At 37.7% G+C, this 27,340-nt stretch overlaps 2 protein-coding genes across 2 annotated transcripts in view; both read right to left on the reverse strand.

The window, feature by feature from the left end:
- Positions 1 to 27,340, reverse strand: part of SLC35F4 (solute carrier family 35 member F4) — a 192,360-nt gene that overhangs the window by 83,837 nt on the left and 81,183 nt on the right. The window lies entirely within an intron of this gene.
- Positions 23,108 to 24,744, reverse strand: LOC150016825 (heterogeneous nuclear ribonucleoprotein F-like). Its single transcript, XM_090270922.1, is given in 3 exon segments — positions 23,108 to 23,572; positions 23,574 to 24,113; positions 24,115 to 24,744. Coding segments are annotated over 3 exon segments (1,218 nt in total). The 5' UTR covers positions 24,504 to 24,744; the 3' UTR covers positions 23,108 to 23,283.

The raw sequence follows: 27,340 nt of genomic DNA on the forward strand, positions 1-27,340 counted from the left end.
AGAAATAAGGAATGCAATATCTGAAATAAATCATACACTAGAAAGAATAAACAGTAAATTAGATGAAGCAAAGGATAAAATTGGTGTTTTGGAAGATAAGGTAGAGAAAAACACCCAGTCAGAGCAGAAAAAGGAAAAAAAGAATTTTTTAAAAATGAAGAGACCTTAAGAAACATTTTGGACAACATGAAATGTAACAACATCCACATGATGGGAATACCAAAAGGAGAAGAGAGTGAACAAGGGATCAAGAACGTATTTGAAGAAATAATGACCAAAAACTTCCCTAATTTGGTGAAAGAAGAAGTCACATAAGTCCAGAAAGCTCAGAGTCCCAAACAAGTTAGACCCAAAGAGGCCTACACTGAGACGCATCATAATTAAAATGTCAAGGCTTAAAGACAAGGACAAAATCCTAAAAATTGTGAGAAAAAAGCAGAGAGTTGCTTATAATGAAGTGTCATTAGACTGGTATCTTATTACTCAACAGAAACATTTCAGGCCAGAAAGGAGTGGCATGAAATATTCAAAATGATGGAAAGCAAAGACATACAACTAAGGCTACTTGACCCAACAAGGCTATCATTTAAAATTGAAGGAGAAATAAGGAGCTTCCCAGACAAGAAAAAGCTAAAGGAATTAATTAACACCATACCAGTACTTTAACAAATGTGAAAGGGCTTGCTTTAAGACTAAGAAAATGAGGAAAGAACAAAAACAAAAAACAGAGGAAAACAGTCTAATGATAAAATGGCACTAAAAATGTATCTATCAATAATCACCTTAAATATAAATAGCTTAAATGCTCCACCCAAAAGACAGACAGTAGCTGAATGGATAAGAAAACAAGATTCATATATATGCTGCCTCCAAGAGACCCACCTCAGATTGACAGATACACACAGACTAAAATAAAGGGTTGGAAAAAGATATTTCATGTAAATGGAAAAGGGGGGAAAAAGCTGGGGTAGCAGTACTTATATCCAACAAAATAAACTTTAAAAACAAGGCTATAGAAAGAGACAAAGAAGGACACTACATAATGATAAAGGGAACAACCCAACAAGAGGATATAATCCTAGTAAACATTTATACACACAACATAGGAGCACCTAAATATGTAAAGCAAATCTTGATGGACATAAAGGGAGAGATCAACAGAAACAGAGTTGGGGATTTTAACACCCCATTGACTTCAGTGGATCGATATCCCAGGCAGAAAATCAACAAAGAGACAACAGCCTTAAACAACACGCTAGACCAAATGGATTTAATTGATATCTTCAGAGCATTTCACCCCAGAGCAGGGGAGCATACATACTTTTCAAGTGCATATAGAATGTTTTCTAGGATAGACCACACTTTAGGATACAAAACAAGTCTCAATAAATTTAAGAAGATTGAAATCATATCAAGCATCTTCTCTGACCACAATGCTATGGACACTAGAAATCAATCACAAGAAGAACACTGAAAAACGTGCAAAGACATGGAAGCTAAATAACACGTTATAAACAATAAATGGGTTAACAATGAGCTCAAGAAAGAAATCAAAAGATACCTTGAAACAAATAAAAATGAGGACACAATAATCCAAAATATGTGGGACGCAGGGAAAGCAATCCTAAGAGAGAAATTCATAGCATTACAGGCCTATCTCAAAAAAACAAGAAAAATCTCAAATAAACACTTTAACTTCACACTTAAGGAACTTGAAAAAGAACAACAAACAAAGCCCAAAGTGAGTAGAATGAAGGAAATAATAAAGATCAGAGCAGAAATAAATGAATTAAGAGTCTAAAAAAATGATACAAAAGATCAGTGAATTCAAGAGCTGGTTCTTCAAAAAGATAAACAAGATTGGCAAAACTTTAACCAGACTCATCAAGAAAAAAAGAGAAAGGACTCAAATAAATAAAACCAGAAATGGAAGAGGAAAAATTACAACTGGCACCACAGAGATACAAAGGATTGTAAGAAATTACTATGAACAACAATATGCCAAGAAGTTTGACAACCTGGGTGAAATGGACAAATTTCTAGAAACATATAATCTTCCAAAACTGAATCAAGAAGAAGCAGAGAGCCTGAATAGTCTGATAACAACTAGTGAAATTAAAGCAGTAATCAAAAAACTCCTGGCACACAATAGCCTGGGGCTGGGCAGCTTCACAGGCAAATTTTACCAAACATTTAAAGAACTAACTCCTATCCATCTGAAAACTACTCCAAAATTCAAGAAGAGGGAAGACTCCCAAACTCTTTTTATGAGATCAGTATTATTCTAATTTCAAAACCAGGTAGACACAACAAAGAAAGAAAACTACAGGCCACTATTGCTGATAAACATAGATGCTAAAATCCTCAACAGAATATTAGCAAACTGAATACAGCAATGCATCAAAAAGACCATACACCATGATCAACTGGGATTTATTTCAGAAATGCAAGGTTGGTACAACATTTGCAAATCAATAAATATGATTCACCACATAAACAGAATGAGAGATAAAAATCACATGATCATCAAAAGAGGCTGAAAAATCATTTGATAAAATCTAACACCCATTCATGGTAAAAACACTCAGCAAAGAGAGAGTTGAGGAAGCATATCTCAACATAATAAAGGCTATATATAAGAAACCTACAGCCAACATCATACTCGGTGGGCAAAAACTAAAAGCTTTCCCCCTAAGATTGGGAACAAGACACTTTTAGTCAACATAGTATTGGAAGTTCTAGTCACAGCAATCAGACAAAAAAAGAAATAAAAGTCATCCAAATTGGAAAGGAGGAAGTAAAACTGTCATTATTTGCAGATGACATGATAGTAAACATAGAAAACCCTATAGGCTCCACCAAAAAATTATTCAGCCTAATAAGTGAATTTGGCAAAATAGTGGGATACAAAGTCAATATTCAGAAATAGGAGGCATTTTTGTACACCAACAGTGAAATATCAGAAACAGAAACTAGGGGGAAAATCCCATTTACTATAGCAACAAGAAAAACAAAGTACCTAGGAATAAACTTAACCAAGGAGGTAAAAGACCTGTAATCAGAAAACTACAGAACACTGAAGAAAGAAATTAAGGAAAATACAAATAAATGGAAGCATATACTATGTTCATGGATTGGAAGAATTAACATAATTAAAATGTCCATACTACCCAAAGTAATCTATAGATTCAATGCAATCCCTATTAAAATATTAATGGCATATTTCACAGATTTAGAATAAATATTTCAAAAACTTATACAGAACCAAAAAAGACCTTGAATAGCCTGAGCAATCTTGAGAAAGAAGAACAAAGTAGGAGGGCACACAATACCTGATATCAAACTATATTACAAGACCACTATGATCAAAACAGTCTGGTACTGGCATAAGAACAGACACATAGATCAATGGAACAGAATAGACAGCCCAGAAATAAATCCATGTCTCTGTGGTCGATTAATATGTGACAAAGGAGGCAGAAGCATAAAATGGAGTAAAAATAGCCTCTTCAAAAAATGATGCTGAGAGAATTGGACAGAGACATGTAAAAAAAATGAAACTAGACCACCAACTTACATCATACAACAGAATTGACTCAAGAGAATAAAAGACTTAAATGTAAGCTGTGACATGATAAAAATCCTAGAAGAAAACATAGGCAGTAAAATTTCAAATATTCCATGCAGCGATATGTTCACTGATGTATCTCCTAGGGCAAGGGAAATAAAGGAAAGAATAAACAACTGTGACTACATCAAATTAAAAAGCTTCTGTGTGGCTAAAGAAAACAGCATCAAAATGAATAGGGAACCAACTCTACAGGAAGAGATATTTGCCAATACCTTGGACAAGGGTTTGATCTCCAAAATATATAAAGAACTCATACAACTCAATACCAGGAAGACAAACAATCCAATCAAAAAATGGGCAAAGGATCTGAACAGACACTTCTCCAAGGAGGACATATAGAGGGCCCATAGAGATATGAGAGGATGCTCAACATCACTAGCCATCAGAGAGAAGCAAATTAAACTCACAATGAGGTACAACCTCACACTGGTCAGAATGACTATTTTAACAAATCAACAAACAACAAGCGCTGGCGAAGGTGTGGAGAAAAGGGAAACCCTAGTGCACTGTTGGTGGGAATGAAGACTGGTACATCCACTGTGGTAAACAGTATGCAATTTCCTCAAAAAACTACAAATGTTACTGCCTTTTGATCCAGCAATTCCACTGCTGGGATTATACACAAAGAATCCCGAAACACCAATTCAAAAGAACCTATGCACCCCTTTGTTCATAGCAGCATTATTTACAACAGCCAAGTGCTGGAAACAGCCTAAGTGCCCGTCTGTAGATGAGTGGATCAAAAAGCTGTAGTACATTTACACAATGGAATACTATGTAGCAGAAAGAAAGAAGGAACTCCTACCTTTTGCGACAGCATGAATGAAACTGGAGAGTATTATGCTAAGTGAAATAAACCAGGTGGTATAAGACAAATACCATATGATCTCACCTATAAGAGGAACTTAATGAACAAAACAAATGAGCAAAATAGAACCAGAGGCACCAGAGGGGAGGGGGTTTGGGGAGAAGGGGAGAAAGAGGGGGAGGGGTCTAGTTAAGGAACAAGTATAAATGACCCATGAACATGGACAACAGGGTGGAGATTGACTGTGGGACAGGAGTTGGGGGGTGGGGGGGGGGCAGTGGAGAGCAACAGGGGAAAATTGGGACAACTGTACTAGAACAAAAATTTAAAAATTAAATTAAATTAATAAATAAAAATTATATCTTTTTGTTAGGTTGACTTTGACTATTACAAATAACTGTTTTTTGTCTCTAGAGACAGTTTTTAAGTTAAAGTCTATTTTGTCTGGTATAAGTATAGCCACCTATGGTATCTTTGGGTTACTACTGGTTGCAGGGAATATCTTTTTCCATCCCTTCTATTTCAGCCTGTGTGTCCTTAAATTTAAAGTGAGTCTTTAATAGACAGCATATCAGTGGATCTTATTTATTCCTTCATTCAGACATTCTATGCCTTTTGACTGAGGAGGTTCATTCATATATATTTAAAGTAATTATTGATAAATGAAAACTTACTATTGACACTTTGTTAATTGTTTTTTATCTGTTTTGCAGTGTTGTTCCTTTCTTCCTCTTTTGCTATATTCTTTTGTTATTTGATGATGTGTTGTAGTTATTTGCTTTGTTTCTTTTCTTGTTATATCTCCCAATATCACTTTTAAACATGTATGTAAACGTTTTAAATATAATCTAGACAACTGATTTAAAGAATTTAATATATATTTATATGTAATAACAATATCAATAGACAGAAAAAATATTCATTAAAATTAATCTCATCTGTAATATATTTTTTAGAAACTCTTAACCAGCAAGGAATAAAAGGGACTTCTTTAATTTCATAAGGGCATGTGTAAAACTTACAACAATTATAAGCTTAATGGTGAAATTTTAAAAACATTCCCACTGAAGTCAGTAATGAAGGATGGCATTAATTACTTTTGTTCTTTAGCATTATGCTGTTGGTCCTATCCAATGAAATAAGGTAAAGAAAATAAATGAGAAGAATAAGAATCATAAAGAAACAAAATGTCCTTATTTATGAGTGCCATAGAATATCTCAAAGAATATACAATCAAAATTAATGATAATTTAAAAAAATGTTTTGTTACAAGATTACAGTATAAAAACCAATACCATTAGGCCATAATAAAAATATAGAACAATTTCTTGACCCCTCAAAATTTTTTGTGCCCATTTGTTGTAAACCGCTCCTCTGACTCTTGGTTCTTAGAAACCATTGAGTTACTTTCTGTCCTTATAATTTTTGATGTTTTTCAGAAAGTTATACAAATAAAATAACATAGTATTTAGCCTTTTGAATCTTGCTTCTCTCACTCAACATAATGCATTTAAAATTTATCCACTTTGTTGCATGAGTAAGGAGTTCATTTAGTTTTATTACTAAGTAGTATACTACCATAGATGTACTGCAGTTTGTTTTTCCATTTACCAGTTAAAAAACATTGGGATGTTTCTAGTTTTTTGCAATTATGACTAAATCTGCTATAAGCATTCAGGCATGGGTTTTTGAGTGAACATAATTTTCATACCTCTTGGGTAAACGTAGAGGTGGAATAGCTGACAAGCTATTTTCAAAGGTGACTGCATCATTTGTATTTCTATAAACAACATATGAGAATTCCATTTGCTCCATATATTCTTCAGCACTTAGTATTGTCAGTGGTTTTTTTAACCACTTTAATAGACATAGAGTGGTACTTCACTGTTGTTTTAATTTATATTTCCCTAATGACTAATGATACTGGTTTATAGTTTTCTTGTCTTTTAATGTCTTTTTTTGGCACCCAGATAATTGCTAGCTTTGTAGAAAAAGTTGGGAAGTATTCCTTCCTCTTCTATTTTCTGGAACAGATTACATAAAATTAGTAGATGATTGATAGATTTTACCTGAGAAGCCATCTGAGCCTAGAAGGTTTTTAACTATAAATTTAATTTCTTTACTATATATAAGGCAATTCACACTTTCTATTCCTTCCTCTGTGAGCTTTGATAGTTTGTGTCTTTCCAGGAATTTGTCCATTTCACTTAACCAAATTTATGAGCATAAACCTGCTTATAATATTCCCTTATTATTTATTTAGCATCTCACGGGTTTATAGCAATGTCTCCTTTTCCATTACTGATATTGATCATTTCTGTCTTCTTTCTATTTTCTTGGTCAGCTTGGCTAGAGATTTATCAGTTTATAGATCTTTCCAGAGAACCAATTTTTTGTTTCATTGATTTCCTCTATTGTTTTGCTGTTTTCAATCTCATTTTAAATATTTATTATTGTATTTTAATGCTTGCTTGGGTTTAATTTGCTTTTTGTCTTTTTTAAAGTTTCTTAAGGTAAAAACTTAGATCATTGATTTCAGACTTTTATTATTTTCTAGTACAAGTATTTAATGATATAAATTGCCCCAAGCATAATTATAGATGCATCCTACCAAGTCTGATATGTTGTGTTTTTATTTTTATTCAATTCAAAATATTTCTAATTTCTTTTGTGACTCACTATTTGACTCATTGATTGTTTAGAAGTGTGTCATTCAATTCCAAATATTTAGGGATTTTTCAGGTATATTCCTGTTGTTAATTCAAGGTCAATTCATTTATGTTCAAAGAACATGCTTAGCATGATTTAAATTTTTTAAAAAGTTGTTAAGGTGCCCTGACCAGTGTGTCTCAGTTAGTTGGGCATTGTCCTACAAAGCAAAGATCACCGGTTTGATTCCCAGTCAGGACACATGCCTAGGCTGCAGGTTCAGTCCTGGTCAGGGTGTGTATAAGAGGCAACCAGTTGATGTTTCTCTCTCACATTGATGTTTCTCTCCCTCTCCTTCTCCCTCCCTTCCCTTCTTTCTAAAAGTAAATAAATAAAAACTTTTTAAAAGGTTGTTAAGGTTTGTCCAATGGCCCAGAATATGGTCATTATGGAGCATTCAGAAAATGCATATGAGCAAAAATAACATTTAAAAAATCCGTTACTGCCCAGAGTTAGCTAACAGTTTGATATGTATTGTTTAATTCCTTTTTAGTATACCCCCATATATATACATATACATACATGTATATGTATATATACACACATGTGTGTGTCATATATAGACATACACGTATCTACAAATGTAGAATCATATTATACAGATATTTTATCTATGTAAAGCAGCATAAATTAGTGGTTAAGAGATGATCTCTTAAACTACACTGCTTGGGTCCAAATCCAGGTTTCACAATTCACTAGCTATGTGACCTTTGGTGAGGTCCTTAAATTCTCTGTGCTTCAGTTCTTCACATATAAAATAGGAAAAATAATAATAGCACTGACCCCGTAGGGATTGTTAAGAGAATTATTTGAATTAATACAAATAACCTACATAGAACAGCACCTGGCATTTTGTTAACATTATAGAAAGGCTTGCTGTTTTCTATTATTGCTTCCCCATTATGATTCCTGTGTAAGGATGCAACATGGTTTATTTAGCTCATACCTTAGTAACAGGCATTTGGATATTTTCAGTATTCACCAGTACGAAGTTGCTGTGATAAAGATCACAGGTAGGGCACATTCATGGTTTTCCTTTCTTAGGGTGAGTTCACAGAAGTACAATTGCTATTTTGAAGGATGGGCATATTTGTAAAGTTTTTGATGCTTTTGCCCAAGTCCCAAAGAAAGTTTATTTTTGTTTGATCATTTGCTTTTATTTATTTACCAACCCATCATTATGTAACGAAGTGTGAAAATGTGTCATTTTAGGAAGTATTTTCTAAAATCTTTTAAAATAATTCCTGTTGAGGTTTGAGTAGATAACAGCATTGGAACACTACACACTGGGTTAAGTTTCAAAGAGCTCCCCAAAGAAAGGATTTCATTCCAGGGCTTCAGATCACGAACGTTCCTTTTATAAATGAGTCCCAGAAGGATGACAGCAGATGCCAACCAAAAACACAAAAGAGAATGTGCTGCTTTGCTGAACAAGCTTTTAAACTGTATTAATTAAATCTGGAAAATCAATGAACTGATTGAGAAGAATTGCCTTTTAGGCATTTATAGCTTTTTAAAGTTAGATGTAAATCCACCTTCTGTGGGTGTAGATCACATAGACCTTTATGAAAGGAAAATGGTTAATAGCATGTAGAGTGCCTAGAAATAGAAATTTCTCTATATAAGTGTACATGTTATATGTATGTATACATGTAATACATATAGTATATGAAATATATATACACTATAATATATAAATATAAAATATATAATGAAGTGGGAAGGATTCTCTCTCTAAGCATATATGTGTGTGTGTGATGTGTGTGTGTGTGTGTATATATATTATATATATATACATATATATATATGCTTTCAACCATGAATAGTTAGCTTTTTGATTTGATAAATAGTACACTTGATTCACAAGAACAAAAATGGAAGATTTTAACTCTAGTGTTTTAACACTAAAATCCTAAAGAGTAGTGTTTAGAGAGGTGAGGAATATGGCCTTGAGAGTTTTATCTTAACAATCTTCCACATTAAAGCTCCATTTCCCAATATGAATAGCAAATGTTCGAGAAAACTCTGGTTAGCAAGCAATAAGACCAAAGCCAAAAATCTCATAATCTCTGCTAAAAAATGTGGCTGGTAAAACCAGGCCAGACATTCTTACATATTTAACCAAGCCTTAAAGGTAAAGAGCTTGAGCCATTCTCACAAATCAAGATTTGCCAGAGGCTAAATTTAATCATACTAAAAGAGAGATCATTCCAGGGAAGCCATCTTTACCTAAAGAACACTATGACAGGACAAAAGGGCAGCCCTATTTGGGGGAAAGAATTGAAGCAATTTTATTGATATTTTCTTGCAATAAAAAAACAAACTGATAAAGAACAAGCTGATCTACTTAAAGGACACGTAGACCCAGAGAACTAGAATAACAAGGGCACAAAGTTTGTTTGTTTGTTTTTTTCCATTAGAAAAAGCTCTCTTTAAAAAGAATTATAAATCTTCTAAAATGTAATTTGTACTCCAAGGTTCACTTTTCTTTGGCTCCAGAGTCTGAGATTTTCCTGTAAAATTAAGGTTCAATTGTACAGAATAACTAATTTAGTATATTTTCAATATCCTAGGGCTGTGAAGGAGATCTATTCACTGCAAGAAACAAAACAGTGGACTTGATTAGAGTGTTCTGTTTGGAAATCAGGATGCTTAACAGAAAATTAGTATCAAACCTGAGCCTATTCTATTCATTTTACTTCCTTCTATTTTAGATAATACCTGGCTACCAGTCTTGACTGTTTATGTCTTCCCATATGACAGGTCTTCATATAAAATCTCACGTAACTTTTTGACATCTTCAATTTAGTTGAATAATAGATCTCATTAATACAAGCTGGTAATGATAGTTTATCCAACTGTTTGCTCTGTGTCTCTTTCATAGGTGTGCACATTAACAGAAACAGTAAAAAATGTGTCAACTTCTCATCTAATTTAAATATCTTGAGACTAAGATAGATTTCAAAACTAATTAGTTTTAGACCATCAAAGAACAGCGCCAACAGAACATTTTCTCTTTTCAAAATGCTTTTCTGTTATTAATCATTTTATCTGCAGTGTTGCATGAGCTGGTTCAGTCTAGTCCTATTTTTTTATACGAAGCTACAGTTTACATTGACTTGGCACACACAGGTATAAAACAAACCACCTGTTCTGGTAAGACAGCACCACAGAGTAAAAAGAAATTAGAACTTTGAAGTCAAGTAGACCAATTCAAATTTTGGTTTTGCCACCTACCAGCTATCTAACCCTCTCTGGGTGACCTTTCCCTCATCTGTGAAGTGGGGCTAATAGCATCATTTTCACAGAGAGGTAATAAGATAGAGAAAACGTGAGCATAGTAATTGGTACATAGTAGATGCTTGACTGTCTGTTCCCTTCTTGTTAGTAAATACAGTTAGGTGGCAAACAATAAGACCCTGATCCCAAATATTTGTCCTCACTTTTTCTCTGGCACAAGGACTTTGAACTAAAGAGTTAAAAGCTTTTTTATGTGAAGAAATGTAGGGATCCAAATTTGCAATGCATGACCTTGAATGAGTTCTTGCTTCCCAGACTACAAAGAGGCTGGTAGCAAGTTTGGCACCCTGACCACCACTCCATGGTTTCCTGGAGAAAAACAGTCTGGTGTATGGAAGCCTCTGAACTAGGAGTTGAAAGGCCTGGTTCTAATAACATTTGTGTGGGACCTTGACTTCTATGGCTTTAGCTCTTCCATTTATATGATAAAAGTCAACGGCAAAATCAGTGATTCTGATGAAAGCTAGAATATTGTCCCAGAAAAGTGGAAAAAAATTCACAAGGACTGGCACAAAATACCAGGAAGTGCCCTGGCCCACGGGGCTCAATGGGCCTCCCCCCTCTAGGAGGCTGTGACTACTGTTCTCATATATCCTGACAAAAGGTGTGTCTCCTCCCCACTGGCTCCTATTACTCTCATTGTGAGAGAAAAGAAGAAATGGATTAAGGAGAAAGAAGCATGAGAAGGCCAAGGTGACAAGTGATGACTAGATCATTAACTGAATATACTCTCCCTACACATAGACTTAGGGCTCTGTGCAAAGAAAGAGCTCACTGCTGTGGCCCTGTATGCATGTACATGAAAAGTCAGCCAAAATGTCTCATTTATTGTTAATGTTATATACATGAGAGAGAGAGAGAGAGAGACAGAGACAGAGACAGAGAGAGAGAGAGAGAGAGAGAGAGAGAGAGAGAGAGAGAGCCTACCCTGTAGTCATGTCCTACCTAGGAATATAAAGCAGAAGTCCCTCTGCATACAAATTGCCCAGCAGGGCTTCTTGCGGTAAGCGGTAGAGTGGAAGTAAGAGGTGCTTCTTGGCCAGTGCCTTATCCCAGGGAGGGCCAGGCAGCAGTGGCCTCTGTAGTAGCAATAGAAATGCACCAGCAGTATCTCAGCAGCACAAAGAATAAACATAAAGAGTAAGGTACAGTTCTGCAGTGCCTACTAATTAGGCAGTATTATACCTAGCTCATAAAATTGTTCTGGGAATTAAATGAATTAATCTATGTGAAGGACAGTGCCTGGCACTGAGATAGCACTAATAAATGTTAACTATTAGTGCCAAAACACTAATTCACAAAGAAGAAAAATGAAAAAAACGACTGAAATTGAACTCAACTGCATGTATGGAGTACATGTGGAATAAAAAAGATCTTCTTTTACTCAGTAATTGCATAAGAAGACCAGGAACTAGAAGATAAACTAAGTCCTAACTCATTTATTTAGTACAATGAGAAACACTAATTTAATGCATCTGCAATTATTCTCCTAAAAACCAACAATGGTTAAGTTATATATTACCAGTGCTGGCTCTCTGTTCGACCCCATCTATCCCCAGATCCATTCTCTGCCTTTCTCTGCTCTACACAGTATCCCAGAAAGCTGACCTCATGTGGCTCCTTCACTCCAGACTCCTTACTGGGTCTGGACAATGCAAGGCTCCAGCAAGAGGTAGAAGCAGTGGTGTCCTCCACAGCTACAGCTCCTGTTGAGTGGTTCCACTCTCATGGTCCCAGCTCTCTCAGGGTTTGTGGGTAATGCCATTCCCTCCCTTCCCCCACTCATGCCAAGGGATTACAATAGTTTCCCATTGTGACTAGACTCTGGATATCTCACCATTCCTTGCTGATCCCCTAATACTGTCCACACCTCTGAGAACAGTCTATTACACTTTCTTTAGTTAAATCTTTTTGACTACTGCTGGGACATTAATGGAAACACTTAAATTCTTACCTAAATGTTTCCTTGAAATCAGTCTTTTCTCCCCAACTAGAAGTTAGCAGAGCTTCCTTCAATTTCCTTCATACTTCATCTCTTCCACCTCACTCTCCAACTCCCACCTTAAATACAAAGAGCAATGTGCTCAAGGCACAAAAATAAAACCAACATGCCTAGGGCTCCATTCGAGCTCATGTTTCTCCCAAATCACCTCTAAAACTTGACATGCCTGTTGCCATGAGTCTGTTCCAGGGAGATTAGACCAATTGTTCCCAACTGCAGGGTCAGACTCAGGACAGCACTGAATCAACTGCAAATTCTGCCACTATAATCTGTTACTAATAACTATACATCTATGTTATAGATATTATGTCTATGTCTAGCCATAAAAAATTTAAAAAGATCCAAGTTTTGTCAAAAATATCACTGTCCTAGCTTAAATTCTAGTCTTTTTTTAAATTGAGGAGGGAAAAGGGTAGTATTGCCAATAAGACAATGTGAATTTTACAAGAAAAATCTAACAATCTTATTTCAAAAGCTGAAAGTGTTCATGAGAGTGTAATTTTTTTTCATTTAATGTATGTTCGTTGAAGTCTTCCATACGGCAGGCCCTGTGCCAGGCACAGAGGATACAGCGGTAAAAAAGACAGACATGGTCTCTACTTTCAAAGAGTTCATAGTGTGATGGTAAGAACATTTTGACTAGGTTTATAAGAATGATAAGTGTCATGAAGACGAGATTCAGATGCAATTTGAGCATATGACAGAGGACCCAGTTTACCCTGGGTAGTCAAGGAAGACTCCTCTGAAGAAGCGAAGTTTAAGCTGTGCCCTGAAAGATTGGCATTGGCTAGATAAGTAGGGGTGAGAAAGATGGAACAAAATGTGAGAAGACCAAGGGAAAGAAGATCACATGTTCAAGAAACTGAAACAGGCCAGGGTGGCTGTGATAGAAAGAATACAAGATGAGTCTGTAGAAGAGAGCTGGATAATTCAAGACTCTCTAGCTGAATTAGGAATGTTTTTTTTTTAAGGCCATTAGAAAGCTTTTGAAGGGCTTTAAGAAGGAGCTGGTCATGACCAGATTCTGAAAGGATCTCTCTGGCTGCAGCAGAAAAGCTCTATCAGTGAGGATGGAAATGAATGTGGGGAGACTGATTTGGAGGCTGGTAGACTCAGTCTGGGCCAAAGATGACACTGGTTTGAACCAAGAGAGTGATGATCATGGGGAGAAGTAATCAGATTCAAAGGTATTGAGAAAAAGTCAAAGAACTTGGAAGTTGGTGGAATGTGGAGAGAGAAGGAGAAGGCAGAGTTGTGATAACCCTTGGTTATCTGACTTGTGTAGTGAAATGGATGATAATGCCAATTCCTCAGGTAGAAAATGCAGGAAAAGACAAGGCTGAGGGCATGAGAACATTATCCGTTGGGTTAGACGAAGAAAAGAGTGATTAAGAGTTACTGAACTAAGCTACAGGTTGAATCATATTAAATTGTCAATGCTGGACTGTCAGAGTTTAAAAATGGCTCACGCTTATTCACCGTAATGGTAGGAAAAGCAGGCAAGAATGTGCTGTGTTTGATGCTAATCTTAAAGAAGAACCCAGGTTTCTTGCTCTGGAGATCACTTAGAGAAACAGGTGAACAGAATGTGGAGCCTCTGTCCTAGATCTTGGATGGCCATCACCAGTCTCTATTAAAGATTGGATGAAAGGCTGAAGCTCTTCTTTCATATCTCACATGCAAAAAGGCCCCATAACAAACAATAAGGAGTATTAACCAAGGTCTAGCATTGCTCATTCATTTTCTGAGAGGACTATACCTCCTGCTCAGGCTGTGTCCTCTCTGCTATTGCATTTCAAGGTTTGGACCCTATTTCTCTTGAAGCAAAATAACAGCTGTTAACAGGGAGCAAAACCAAGCCTATACCATATGGGATTGTTTTCATTGAGCTCAGCTTTATCCTGCAGGTCACTTCAAATTAGGGATTCTCTTCACTTTTATTCCTGTCTGGTGCTAGGATATCACCCATGATTTAGTAGAGATGCCAGAAATATACTGCTAGTAAAAGGCAAAATTTCACATTGAAAAGACTCAAATCTAATACATTAGCTACTATTAGGCAAGAGTATTTTAAGTATTGATATGAACAAGTTGATTTCTTAGACACAATATTTTCCATGTGAAGTCTTGTTACCAGGTTTGTAACAGCACCTGCCTGTTTTCTTCATTCCTCCATACTCCGGGGCATGGAGGGAGGAATATTTATACACATATTCAATTACCGTCTCTGCTTATTTTATTTCTGAACTGCTTTTCAGAAGGGGTTATTTTGAATTTTTATAACTTCGTTGGTTTCTCTCAAGAAAACAACTTCATATTTATATTTCATAATTTTAAAGGAGCTTCTAAATGCCTGTCAAATGAGATGTTATTTATAATCCCCTTTTTGGGTGATTAAAAAAAAATCATAGACATGTCTGTGGCTAGTTGGTTGCAGTTGGTTAAAGCAGCAGTTCCCCACCTTTGGGGATTTTCAGTACTTTGTTGGATTTGGTTTGATTTTATATTTCCTACTATGTCCACCTCTCAGGGCTGACATGTATACATTTTCATATAAACTATCTACCAGAACCCCCCAAAATATCCTGAATTTTCTCCCTCCATCTAATTCTCCTCCCAGTTTCAAGCAAGTCACCAAATTTTGCTGGTTCTTCCTCTTAAGTATTTTTCTAATCCTTTTACTGTCCTCCATCTTCAAAGCTGCTACCTTGACTTAAGCCTTATAATATATAACCCAGACAACTGCCAGAGCCTCCCCACTCTTTCCCCTGCTTTAAATTATTTTCCCCATTCAAGCAACCCACAGCACATCAGCTGGACCTTTCTAAGCACACAGATTGGGTCATTTCCTTCCTTTTACAAACCTTCAATGGCTCTCCTTTGCCCGTAGAATGAATTTCAATGCCCTTGGTTTGATATGCAAAGTCATCTGTCTCTTGGCTCTTTCCTGCCTTCCCAGCCGTATTTTCCCTTCCCCATCCAACACCCTGCTCAGCATCAGCCATGCCCAATTACTTGTGGGTTCCTGAATGAGCTCTGTGGTAGTTCATAACTTGAGACCATTACACATTTCTTTTCCTTTCAACATAGGACTCTCCCCAGCCAAATTAAGTTTTTCCTTTTTTGTGTTAGCACCAAACTGGGTAGATACCTCTATTCTTGCATGTATCTCACTATATACAATAATTCTGTTTCCATGGTTACCTTCTTTTGTAGAACATGATAAAGGCTGGACATTTTCTTTTTTATTCTACCTTTGACAATGGCTGGCATGGTATCTGACCCATGATATATGCTCAATGAATGAATGGGTAAGGTGTCAAGTGGCATTTGTTTTTTTAAAAAAAAACTGAATTAATGGACATTATTTTGCTATAAGAACATAGGAAAGTTCTTCAAATACATAAGTTGTAAAATGTTGTGCAATATTCATTCAATTGTTGTGGTAGCCCCACTCCTCACCCACAATGGGCTTGCTTCTCACTGCTCAAAAGCCACAGACAATATCTGAATCCCAATCATACAACTATTCCTACAAATACATACAAATGTACCACCAGAGATAAAAAATTCATACCATCCACCTAACTGAAGGACACCAGCCACATCTTTGTGCATGACATGACATTGATAGAAATAAACTACTCAGAGTTAAGAAGCAACATGACAACATTTCTGTATATCAAAATCAGATTATTTTTTAAAACTTTATTATTCTTTGGCTCACCCAAAAGAAGGAGTTCCCCCAAAATTGTTCAGGTCAGACAGCTGACAATAATGCATCCACAAATTAAACCAGAAATGTACAGAGTTTCGCATCAAAAACACAACAAAAAATTAAAATCCCAGGGCCTGAGTTATGTTTTATTTTATTATTTATTATTTTAAGATGTTCAGCCGGACTGGCTAAAATTTGTAAGCCCAGGAGAGGAGTATCTAACCCACAGGTGGCTGAGCAGAACAGACACATGTTTTTGAGACTTAAGGGACCAAGACTAAGCATGTTAGGAATAAATCTGTAGTGAGATGTGAGGAATGGGAAGGTGAGGGAGTTTACAGCTACTAATCTCAGTTTTCTCGATAGCAGAGGACTCTGGCTCATTTTCTGGGAGAGAGGAGTCATTTCCCCGAATAGGGGAAAGAGCAGTGAAAGTGTGTGATCATTTTGGAGAGTACTAGGAAATGGAAATGACTGAAGATAAGAAAACTCTTGAAGAGCGGCTCAGAGGGCTCACTCACGTAGGGGACTAAACCTGTGGGTAAGCCAGTCTGCAGGATTACAGGAGAGGATCAGGCAAACAGTGACACCTGGATTTTATAGAGCCTTATAGCAGAAGAGTACAAGAGGAAGTAAGGGGGCTGGTGAGAAATCAGTTCTGACGGCTCGTTACAGTTTGGACAGGAAAGAAAAGTTGCTCAGCAGTGTGTGGTGACCAATGTGATGACTAGTGTGACCATGCATCCCTGTTTGCCCTGGACCAATCATTGTCTTGTCCACTTTTACCTGCAAAAGATTCAGTTTGGACAATAAATGTAATGGTCCCCTAATGATGGCCTGGAAGAAGTAACAAGGAAATGAATAGGTATCTTTGTGGTTAAAGGGATAGGGCCAAGAATGGAATGAAGGACTTATGTTTTAAGACGAGAGGGGTTCCTACTAATGCGAAAAAAAAGAGTGTTGTCCTGGGAGTGAGTGGCTGAGACAGTGCAGAGATGACAGTCTGGGGAGTTAAGGTAGCACAGAAAATATGAAGCCAATTGGCTGGATGGGTCATTCTCATGGCCACTGAGATCAGCATCTGGCACTTAGTAGATGTTCAATAAAAGTGTCTGAGGATATGACAAAAGTTAGAGTGGGAAGGGAGACTATAAATCAGGCCCCAGTGTTACAGACAATAGGGGGGTGTGCCAGAAAGGAAAAACAGAGCCAAAGAGGGCTTCCAGATGACACAGATGTGTGCCTGAGATGTAATACATTGTAAAAATGTACTTTTAAAAGAGGGAGAAAGAGTAACAATCAGATAACATTCAGGAGCAAGCCAGTAGTTGGTGGGGCATGGGAGAATAAAAAGACTTCATAGTGTAAGGTACAGAAGAAGTGTGTTCCCAGGAGAGAGGAATGGTGAACACCGCTGTGTGAAGGTTTCCATGCCATCTGCAGAGGCCAGCAAAAGTCCCGTTAGGGCAGAGGCCATGTTTAGGTAAGCGAGTCCTACTGAGGTCAAAAAAGGTGTGGAAAGCAAACATCAACGGTAGTAGGAAGTTTGAGGGTACCAGGCAATTTTTCATGTATCTTTTTTTTTTTCTTTTATCCTAGCCTAGACCTTGAAAGGATGGTATAATGAAACAAAGATGGTTCACTACTTTACCCTTTCTGAACTAATGTGTCAATTATGCTATTTTATTTTATTACTTAAAAATTGCTAGAAAAAAAAGACTGGTAACAGTAAGCCACTTCCACTTCCCACATATATATCTTGAACAGCAGTTTTTCTAAGTCTTTTGGGGAGAGAACTGTAGCTTGTCCCAACTTGCCTCTTCCCATCTGTGTAGAACATAGGGCAGACCTCAACAAGCAACTACCCACAAGTTGTTTTAAATTTCCTGAAAATGTGCAACATGCTAAATATCCTCAAAATACCCATGAAAACTGCAAATTAAATTATCATAATCAAATACAAAGAAGGTAAAACATAAAATGTTTCAACTCAATGTAAAGAATTTCAACACATTCAACATTTTTAGAATAATTTGAAAATGTCCGGGTTGCTCTGCTCTCAAACCATGGTTTGGGGTGAGTGGAGAGCAGACAATAGAATTCTGGGCCTATTGACTCAAGAGGGGAAGGGGGAGATTGTAAAAGGAGCTGAAGAAGGGTTCATCCCAAAACCTATTCCAGTGAAACAAGTCCTGTCTGGACTTCCTGTTCTCCACCTCTGTCGCAGTTACTGGGAGGTCTGAGACACATCCTTGAGCACATGGCAAAATCTCTTGACTAAAAATGTCCTTCCCATCCAGTATTGACATAGGTACTTCCATCTTTCAAGTGCCCATTAGGACTGTGGTCTTCAGTTCCAGGACTCCCAAGGCTCATCTCATTAGCTGTCTTCTGTGTTTTCATGATTTTCCTTTGGGTCTACCTCAGTCTAAATATCAAACAAGATAATGGAAAGACTGTAAATAGGGTCATGAGTTGTATAGAAATATAGGAGGTGACTTTTATTTTGGTTTGTTCCTATAAGGAACTCTCCTGAGTGAATAATTTAAACAATCAAAATATCACTGTCTGAGCTAGGGGCATTTCTGAAAAATGGTAGCAATATGGGTGGCATTATTTTATTTCTCCCTGCTTCATTATTTAGAGCAACATGCTTCTGCAGCAGTAGGTATCTAAATTTATCTCATAAATCTGTCAAAAATTACTGTAGCTGCAACTATGAGTTTAGCCAACAGATACAAATAAGACACCAACACCCTTTCAAAGGGATTTTGAATCAAAATGTCCTGTGGGATGGTGAAAGATACAAAGTTTTTCAGAATGTAGCTTGTGTTGGGGGCAGTGGTGACAGCTAGGGGTGGAGTTCCTAAGAGAAAACATATTTAAAGTAGCAGTGGAAGATGCCTCTTGGAAGGGGGCATTTTCTTTTTTACATAGAATCATAGGAGAGATCTTGACAAGGCAGAAGAGATTATTCATTGAAACCTCTTGATTTCACTAACGGAAGGAAGACAACCCAGAGTTTTGAATCTGTTCAAAGATCCACAGCAGATCCCAGGTGCAAACCAGAATCCTCAGGACAGGAGTCAATGATTCACCTCACACAGCCTCTTCTTCAAGAAAGAGATCCCAAGTTGTGCCTTTATCATTTGGAGACAGCACATCAGGGGTTTTCCACTCCATACTCCATGACCGTCATGAACACCTGTCATTTTTTGACCACCAAGCATTATTTCCTAAAGTTCTCTGATTCCTTTGTGGAATCATCTCTTTTCTACTAGGACAGGCCTTGGTGGAAGGGTTACTCCAGGCACCGGCTCCTCTACTGTGGAAGCTAATGCCAACTCTGGAGCCTCTCCTGCCAGAGGTGTTTTCTCCCACCCTACAGCGGCCAGGAGCAGACATAGTAAGGTCCAATGATTTCAGCAGTTGACCCAGCCAAGACTGACAGGCGATCAGTTCCTGCTCCTGAGACTTAATACCTCTCTTTCCTAAGTTTGTGTTTTGAGCACTGCCAGGAGGTATTTTCCTATATCTTTGAAAGATACAAGAAATATTCCCACATGCAGTAAAAGCAAAGAAAAACTACAAGTCTGCTGAGATTTGGGTATAAACAGCTGATGAAGTTTTGATTTCATGCCAGTATTATCTGGGGTTAAAATCATTGACCTTAGAGCCTTTTAAAAGAATAGAAAATTTCAATTCCAAGATAAAATTTAAGATGAGTTATATAAAGAATCAACACACACAAGTCTGAGGCTGAAACCAGGATTAGATTAAAATTTAAGAGATACTCTCTGGCACTGAACCAGCCACTCAAGGGTCCCCAGTTGCAGTAGGGACCTGATGACCTCATTTGACCTTAATTACCTTTTTAAAGGCCAATTTTCAAATACAGGCACATTGGGGGTTAGGTTTCAACATATGAATTTGGGGGAGACATAATTCAGTCCATAATAGATGGGAGACCCCTTGATATATTTCAATGGGGATCTATTAAAATATTAGGGTCACATTATGTGGCTTTGATGATACATTACTGAGAAATGTATCTCTGCAAAATGTGGCTCATGGAGCACTGATACCAACAGAACAGACCAAGACCAACATGAGCCAGGCAGCTGACTTGCATCTGGGCAGATATGACAAAAGTGGACACAGGAAACAGGCTGTAGAGAAATATTTTTCACTCTACTAAAGACCACAGAACAAACACAGTGATACATGGGGTGGACCTTGACTTTGGTTAGAGATGGAGTATTGAGGAGTGGTGTGGACTGGGGTACACTGGGCCTTCATGCTGTCAAAGTGAAGCAGCCATTCTGTAGGAAAGTGGACTTTCTGTTGTCACGTACTCTTTTTTTTCTTTCCAAGGGATATTGGAAATCTGGGTTTATTTTTTGGTGAAACCTCAGTCTGTAAATATTCAGAAACCTTCAAAATTCTCATGGGTCACATGAAACACATCTGTGAGGCTGCCATTTTCAGATTTCTGAGATTATCTTCTTAAAGATAGAGTTCTGTGGTGACATAAACTAGGGACACAATTGATGCTACATCCAGCCTTGCAGACTTAAAAATTCACTAGCACATGAGATGGTCTGAGGAGCACTGAATAAACATACCTTTAGGCTGATGTAACATTGCATATCTGAAACCTTTCAAACCACAGATTCCTCCTGGGCCCCAGCACCTCTTCAGGATCCTGTAGGCCAGGTGTCATGTGGGCCAGTGTCTATTGGTAGTCCCAGCATCAGTCTCTAGAGAGGGTACCATTCAAACTTGGCCTCCTCCTCCTCAGGTAGGACTCCTGCTAGATGTTAAGGGATCGCTTTGTCCTTGCAATTGTCCTGAGAGTGTTGTTGGGATGTGGTGGCATGGGACGTGTACACATAGTATGGGAGCCAGCTTCCGGGGCACTTCCAGCAGTCAGATCAAGCTGTCTCCCAGTTGTGGACTAGATGGTCAGCTGGTACCTGCTGGTGGAGTGGGATGATGGGCTGGCCAGGTGACATCATGTCCCACTATGGGCTTCTTCATCATCTCCTGGGAGGCAGTTCCATCTTCAGTCCTGGCATTCTGGCTTCCTCCACATCTCCTCTCTTCTTCTGTCTAATTGCATCCTCTCCTTTAGCCCTTCACATTGAAGAGTCCCACTGCTGTCTTGGGACTGGGAGGAGCCTGTGGTATGTGGCCAGGTGCCCAGGGTGCACATGGAAGGAGGCACTTCCTTCCCAGAGCTGACCTTGAACTTGCACATCCCTGAGAGGTAGTCCTGCTCCAGTCTGCACCCAACCTTCCTCACTCACCTGACCTTGCCAAGACCCCGTCTTTCTTCCTCCTCATAACAGTTTTTATGTAGCTGATCAGAAAAGCCTTCGATTACCCATAAAGTCTGGATTTCAAATCACTAACAACAAATAGCTTTTTCTTGAAGGCAGGTAGGGTTCAGTCTTAAGAAAGTGCCATGGCCTGAATTCTCTCTTTCCTACAGTTTTCACTCTCTCCTGGGGAAGGATAGCACCATGGGCGAAAAGACTTCAAAGCAGTTAAAGACAGCAAAAAGTTTTCTCTAAATCAAAACACATTGTGCATTTCTTTCCTCCTATCCTGCATGTGAGTCACTGGCAAAAGGGTTGGAAACATTTGATTTGGAGTTACACACTGGATTTGGATTCCAACCCAGCCATTTATTAATATTAGCAACACAATTTTGATAAATTCATGAATCCCCAAATATTAGTTTCTCGATCTATTAACTGGCAGAAAAATATTTAAGAGATAACAGCAAGATCAGTATGGAAGGAATTATCTATGCTTAGATGTTTATTTTTCAAACCTTTCTTTATATTTACTTAAATCTAGTATTTGGTAGTTTCACAATATTAACTTTTTGTATTTAGAGTTTTACTTTTTGAAAAATAACAGCAGGTAAACAGAATGGTAAAATGAGGAAGAAAAAAATCTATTTCAGGCCAACAAAAAAGAAAAATTCATCTCTGTTTATGCTTTGCCCTTAGTATGGCCACAACTGAAGCATGATGCATAGTAGCAGACTCAAATTGCAGATTCCATTTCTCTGATAAATAAATCCTTTGACAGACTTACTACCTTACAACCTAAAGTTTAACAAACAAGGATAGTAAAGTCATGATTTATATATGAATTAGAAAAACATTTACTCATCTGATAGGAAACGCTTTTTAGCTTCAAAATGCTGTAGAAGTGAAAAATTCTATTTGGTGGTAATTAAGATACGTTATATGTTCACACATATTGCTCTATGTGTCATATTGTTCATCCTGATATTTATAAATCAATATGTTGAGCCAACAAGTCTTTGGGAACCAGAAATTGAGCCTTCCAATTGCAGTAACCAGGCAGATTGCCTTATAGAGTTAAGGAGCTTCATTCAGAGAAACCGGTTTTACAAGGTGGGATGACATGACAAAAACCCAGACCAAGCTAAACCAGGTTATAGGAATGCGATAAGGAATTCTCTTCTTCTTCTTTTTTTTTTTTTTCATTGTGAAAAAATCTTTATTTTAAGAAAAAAGTTTAGTTAACAAAAACTTAACATATTTCACTTAGCAAAATACACCCAAAAGGAAATCACACAGTAAAGAAAAAGTTTTAAGTCAAGGCCTCATCAATTCCTACAGTATTAGAAATGTGTCTCAATTTTCAAAACTAACTTTCAAAAAGCTTAAACTTAACCTAAGATTTTAAATGAAAATAAACTAGAATGAACATGAGAAATGTTCCTCTTTGAATTAGGGATCTAGCACCTTGAGTTTCCCAAAAATCGTATCTCCCCAATGTGTTCATTGTGATGTGGTGTGAAGATCCACATTTGATGTACTTAAACTACTTTAACTCAGATAGCAACATGAAGTACACTACCAAAATATTGAAAAAAGTTGAATAGTTTGTTTACTCAGTATCACAGTTCAGAAGAAAGTTTGCACGAGAAAACACTGAAGAGGTAACTTTTTAATCCAGATTTCACAAACTCATGGTGCAAAATGGATCCCACAGCTTTTTCTAGAGTAATAACTGCTTTTCATTGCTTGGTTGCCTATGAAAATTTAAAACAACTCAAATGCTCTATAAAACTAGTCATATCCAGCCATGCTGTTCTGGCCACTGTAGCTAGCCCCATAACAGCCACTCACAGACTGACTCTCAAGGCCACTGTAAGTAGACTGGGCAGACACCCCCATTCCTTGCATCATCTGGCTGCTGTATGCCCCATTGCTAGCTCCTGTTGTAGAATTCAAGAAAAGTTCTATGTATCTATGTTGCATATTGGCCCTAACTTTCGACATAGTTGCCACAGCTTCTTCATGAGTGGCAAACTCAACATCAGCTTCGCCCGTCATTCTTCCATGAGGGACAATCTCTTACAGGGTTGAGAGGGGAGAAGAAGTTGTAAATGTCGTTCTCTGTGGCTTTGTATGGCAGCCCCCTCATGTGGACACAGTGTCCAGCGGTACTCTGGACAGTGAACTCACCATCTCCATATCTGTGGTCATACATCCCAGAGAGACAGTAACTAAGATCTCTTCCAAACAGGTCAGCGGTAAAGCCGTAACCATCGCTGAGGCCACTGTATTCCTCATAGCCCCCATAGCCTGCACTATAAGTACCAGACCGCATCCTCTACAGGCCTGCCTGCTTAACAATGCCAATATACCTCCTGGCTGTGCCTGGGCGGTCATAGGGCCCTGGCCGCTGTACGGACATAAACTTCAGAGGGGGATCTGAGTATGACCTAACTTCTTCCTGACTGCTCTTGAACACTTCAATATACCTATGCCCTATTCTCTCCTTGTGCTTCCCTAGAGCCTTCTCAGCTAACTCCTGCGAAGCAAACTGTACGAAGGCTTCCCCTGTAATCTTGCCCTCAGGGTCCACAGGCAGTGTGATCTCATTTGGTATGATTTCCTGAGAAGAACTGGACAATTTCCTCCTTGGTGCATCCAAATGGGAGTCCTCGAAGCCACACAAAGCCATCAGTGTCAGCACTGTTTGGACCACTGTGCTTCAACACCCAATCCATCTCGGTTCTGTGGGATTTGAACACTTCAATATACCGGTGTCCCATGCTTTCCCTGTCTTTTTTAAGGGCCATTTTCACATCATCTTCTGATTCAAGTTCAACGAAAGCCTCAGCACTCTGCCTGCCTTCTCTAGTGTAGATGAAATGAATGCCTGCGACCCCATCATGAATTATGCAGCTGGAGAGGAAATTCTGCACATCCTCAACAGAGCAGGACCAGGGCAGGCCACGAAGCTTGACCACAAAGCCTTCACCTCCCTCAGGGCCCAGCATCACGGACACTTGACGGGGCAGACTTCAAACAAGCTGCTGCTTTTTGTAGCTTAAAGAACAAGGGGGAGATCCAACAGTCGGAGACACTCCTGGTAGGTACGAATTGTCCGCTGAGAGGAGTAGGGCCAATTTCTATTTACATCAAAAGAGCGTGGTTTACAGCCAAAGGATCCGGATTCCACCCGACGCTTAGAAACACAGAAGGCTCTGGGCAGTCTCCAGGTGCATCTCCTTCTGTTAATAACCCGGACGCGTGGGGAGTTGGGGGCGGGGGTGGTGCAAGCCTAGACCTCCCAGCCAACAGACGGTGGGAGGGGGAGGCCCTGGGTCGGAGGGCTTACGGGAGCGCCAGGAGAAATATCTCCGGCCGGGGGAATGAAGTGGAGAAAAGCCAGGAATTCTCTTAGTGAAAGGAAAATCTATCTACACAGAGTCCCCCAGAATATCATACATCAGAACATTCACACACACAAATAAAAGCTAACATGCATTTTTAACACAAATCATTTTCACAGAACGCATGAAAAAAATTTTTAATTTATTTTAAAATTTATGTTGTATTTTAAAAACAAGCCTACTGTTGTTTTTGAAGAAAAGAATATAAAGTGAGCTTCAGGACTAAAGGTGACAGGAAGGGCACTGATTCATGTATGAATATATAAATATGAAAGAAAGTCAACCTGCAGATTTGTAGAACATATTGCCAGATCGCTAATGTCAGGACCTGCTTTGGCTTTGCTGCTGTTCAACATGGGCCTGGGTCCAGCCGCCATGTCCTAGGCAGTGTAGGTGATGTCAGAAACCCCAGCTTCCTAGCTAACTGATTTGGGAAGTGTGTATTTTGAAAATGAAAGTTTTATATTCAGAAATCAAGACAGAAATATAACTATGGTTTTTTTAAAAAAATACATTTCTGCTACAAAGAAGTTTCAATTTTTCTTCTTTTAAAAATTGCCCATGACTATTAAAGTCAGCTTGTAGAGAGATTTTCAATCAACCAATTAATTCAGAAATATCCAGGATAACTTTGGGGATGGGGTCAGTCCATCAGATACAAAAGAAACAAGACTGAACTTAGAGGTATATATTGGTAGAAAAAACAAACATCTTACATTTTCAAGGCTGATGTGTGTTTAAAATACAACACTTTTCCACCGATGTATTAGTAACATTAAGGGGGAGATTTTCCTACTTTAATATAAACACAAAATTTTAAATAATTTTAACCTTTCTTTCAACTATGAAAATTTTAAGTATATATAATCTAAAAGTGGAGAGAATAGTAAAATAAACTTCCAAGTACCTTTCAACCACTTTGAGTAATTATCAATTCATGGCCCAGGCTTGATAAGCCTAGGATGTGGGCAGTAATCTCAGTGTATTATAATAAATGATACTTTATTTTCCAAAAGAAACGTTTAGCTTCACTGTATTCCATGCTTACCTCCCACATTTTTAAACTAGCTATTTCAAGCTCGCTGTTATAAGAATCAAAAAACAGGTGAAGGGAACTTAGAGATCATTACCTAATCAACAATATCTCCCCTCAGTGCAAGGCCCCCTTAACCAAGATTCTCATAGAGTGTAAGGAAAGTCTTTCCAGAAACAATAGGAATTATTTATAATTCAGAAAATCTGCCTTATGAAAAAGGGGGAACCTCATCCCTAGAAAGGCTGAGATAGAGGCTGGAGTTCAGCAAACACTTAATACAGGCAGACCTTGAAGATACTGTGTGTTCGATTCCAGAATACGACAACAAAGCAAAGATCGTAATAAAGTGAGTCATGTGGAATTTTTTGTTTTCCAGCACATATAAAAATTATGTTTACATTATGCCATATTCTGTTAAGTGTGCAATAGCATTATGTCTTCAAAAAGCAATGTATTAAATACATACCTTAATTTAAAAATACTTATTGCTAAAAAATGCTAACTATCATCTGAGCCTTCAGCAAATTGTAATTACAATAGTAACATCAAAGATCACTGATCACAAATCACCTTAACAAATATAAAAGTAATGAAAAGTTGGAAATTTTGTGAAAATTACAAAAATGTGACATGGAGACACAAAGTGAGTACGTGGTCAAAAAAATTGTGCCTGTGGATGTGCTCAACACCAGGTTACAACAAACCTTTGAGTTACAAAAATCACAGTATCTTCAAAGCGTAATAAAGCAGAGCACAATAAAACAAGGTACACTGTATCATGGAATAGTGGGAGGAGAGTGTACTGGGGAAGCAAACAGACCTGAGCTTGAAACCTGGCTTTGCCCATTGGTAGTTGTGCCTTGTCCGACTGTCAACCCTCCATCACAGGGTTGCTATTAGGATCCAATGAGGTAACATAAATAAAATGTCTAGCACATAGAAGATACTAAATAGACACCTCTTTCTTTCATCTCCCTTTACTCCCAAAATAAGTTGCACATAATGACAAACACAGATCTAAAAGTATTTTACTAAATGGAGTCACATACATATGTAATTTTTCAGCCACTTTCTTATTATGGGATAATATTTATGGAAATTAATAGAATTTTCCCCATGGCTAGACTTTTCCTTAGACAACCCACATATAAAAGGATTTTGGAGAACATAGTGCTTTCATATCAGAATATTAAGCTGGGACAACGCAGGGAAAATCACTCCAGAGATGTATAGCAATAAGAACTAAATTACTTTTGTTTCTTCACTCACATTCCTATGCTGTAGAGAAAATAACAGAATTTGAAAAAGAGAAGTTTTTTATAGAAAGGAAGAGAACCCCATTAAAAGGAAATGGAAAAATCCTGAAGTAGAAAAATCCTTAATTACCTTGATTCTCACTAACTTA

Source organism: Furipterus horrens, unplaced genomic scaffold, assembly GCF_987537825.1.
Source record: "Furipterus horrens unplaced genomic scaffold, mFurHor1.1.pri manual_scaffold_3, whole genome shotgun sequence".
NCBI classification, from domain to species: domain Eukaryota; kingdom Metazoa; phylum Chordata; class Mammalia; order Chiroptera; family Furipteridae; genus Furipterus; species Furipterus horrens.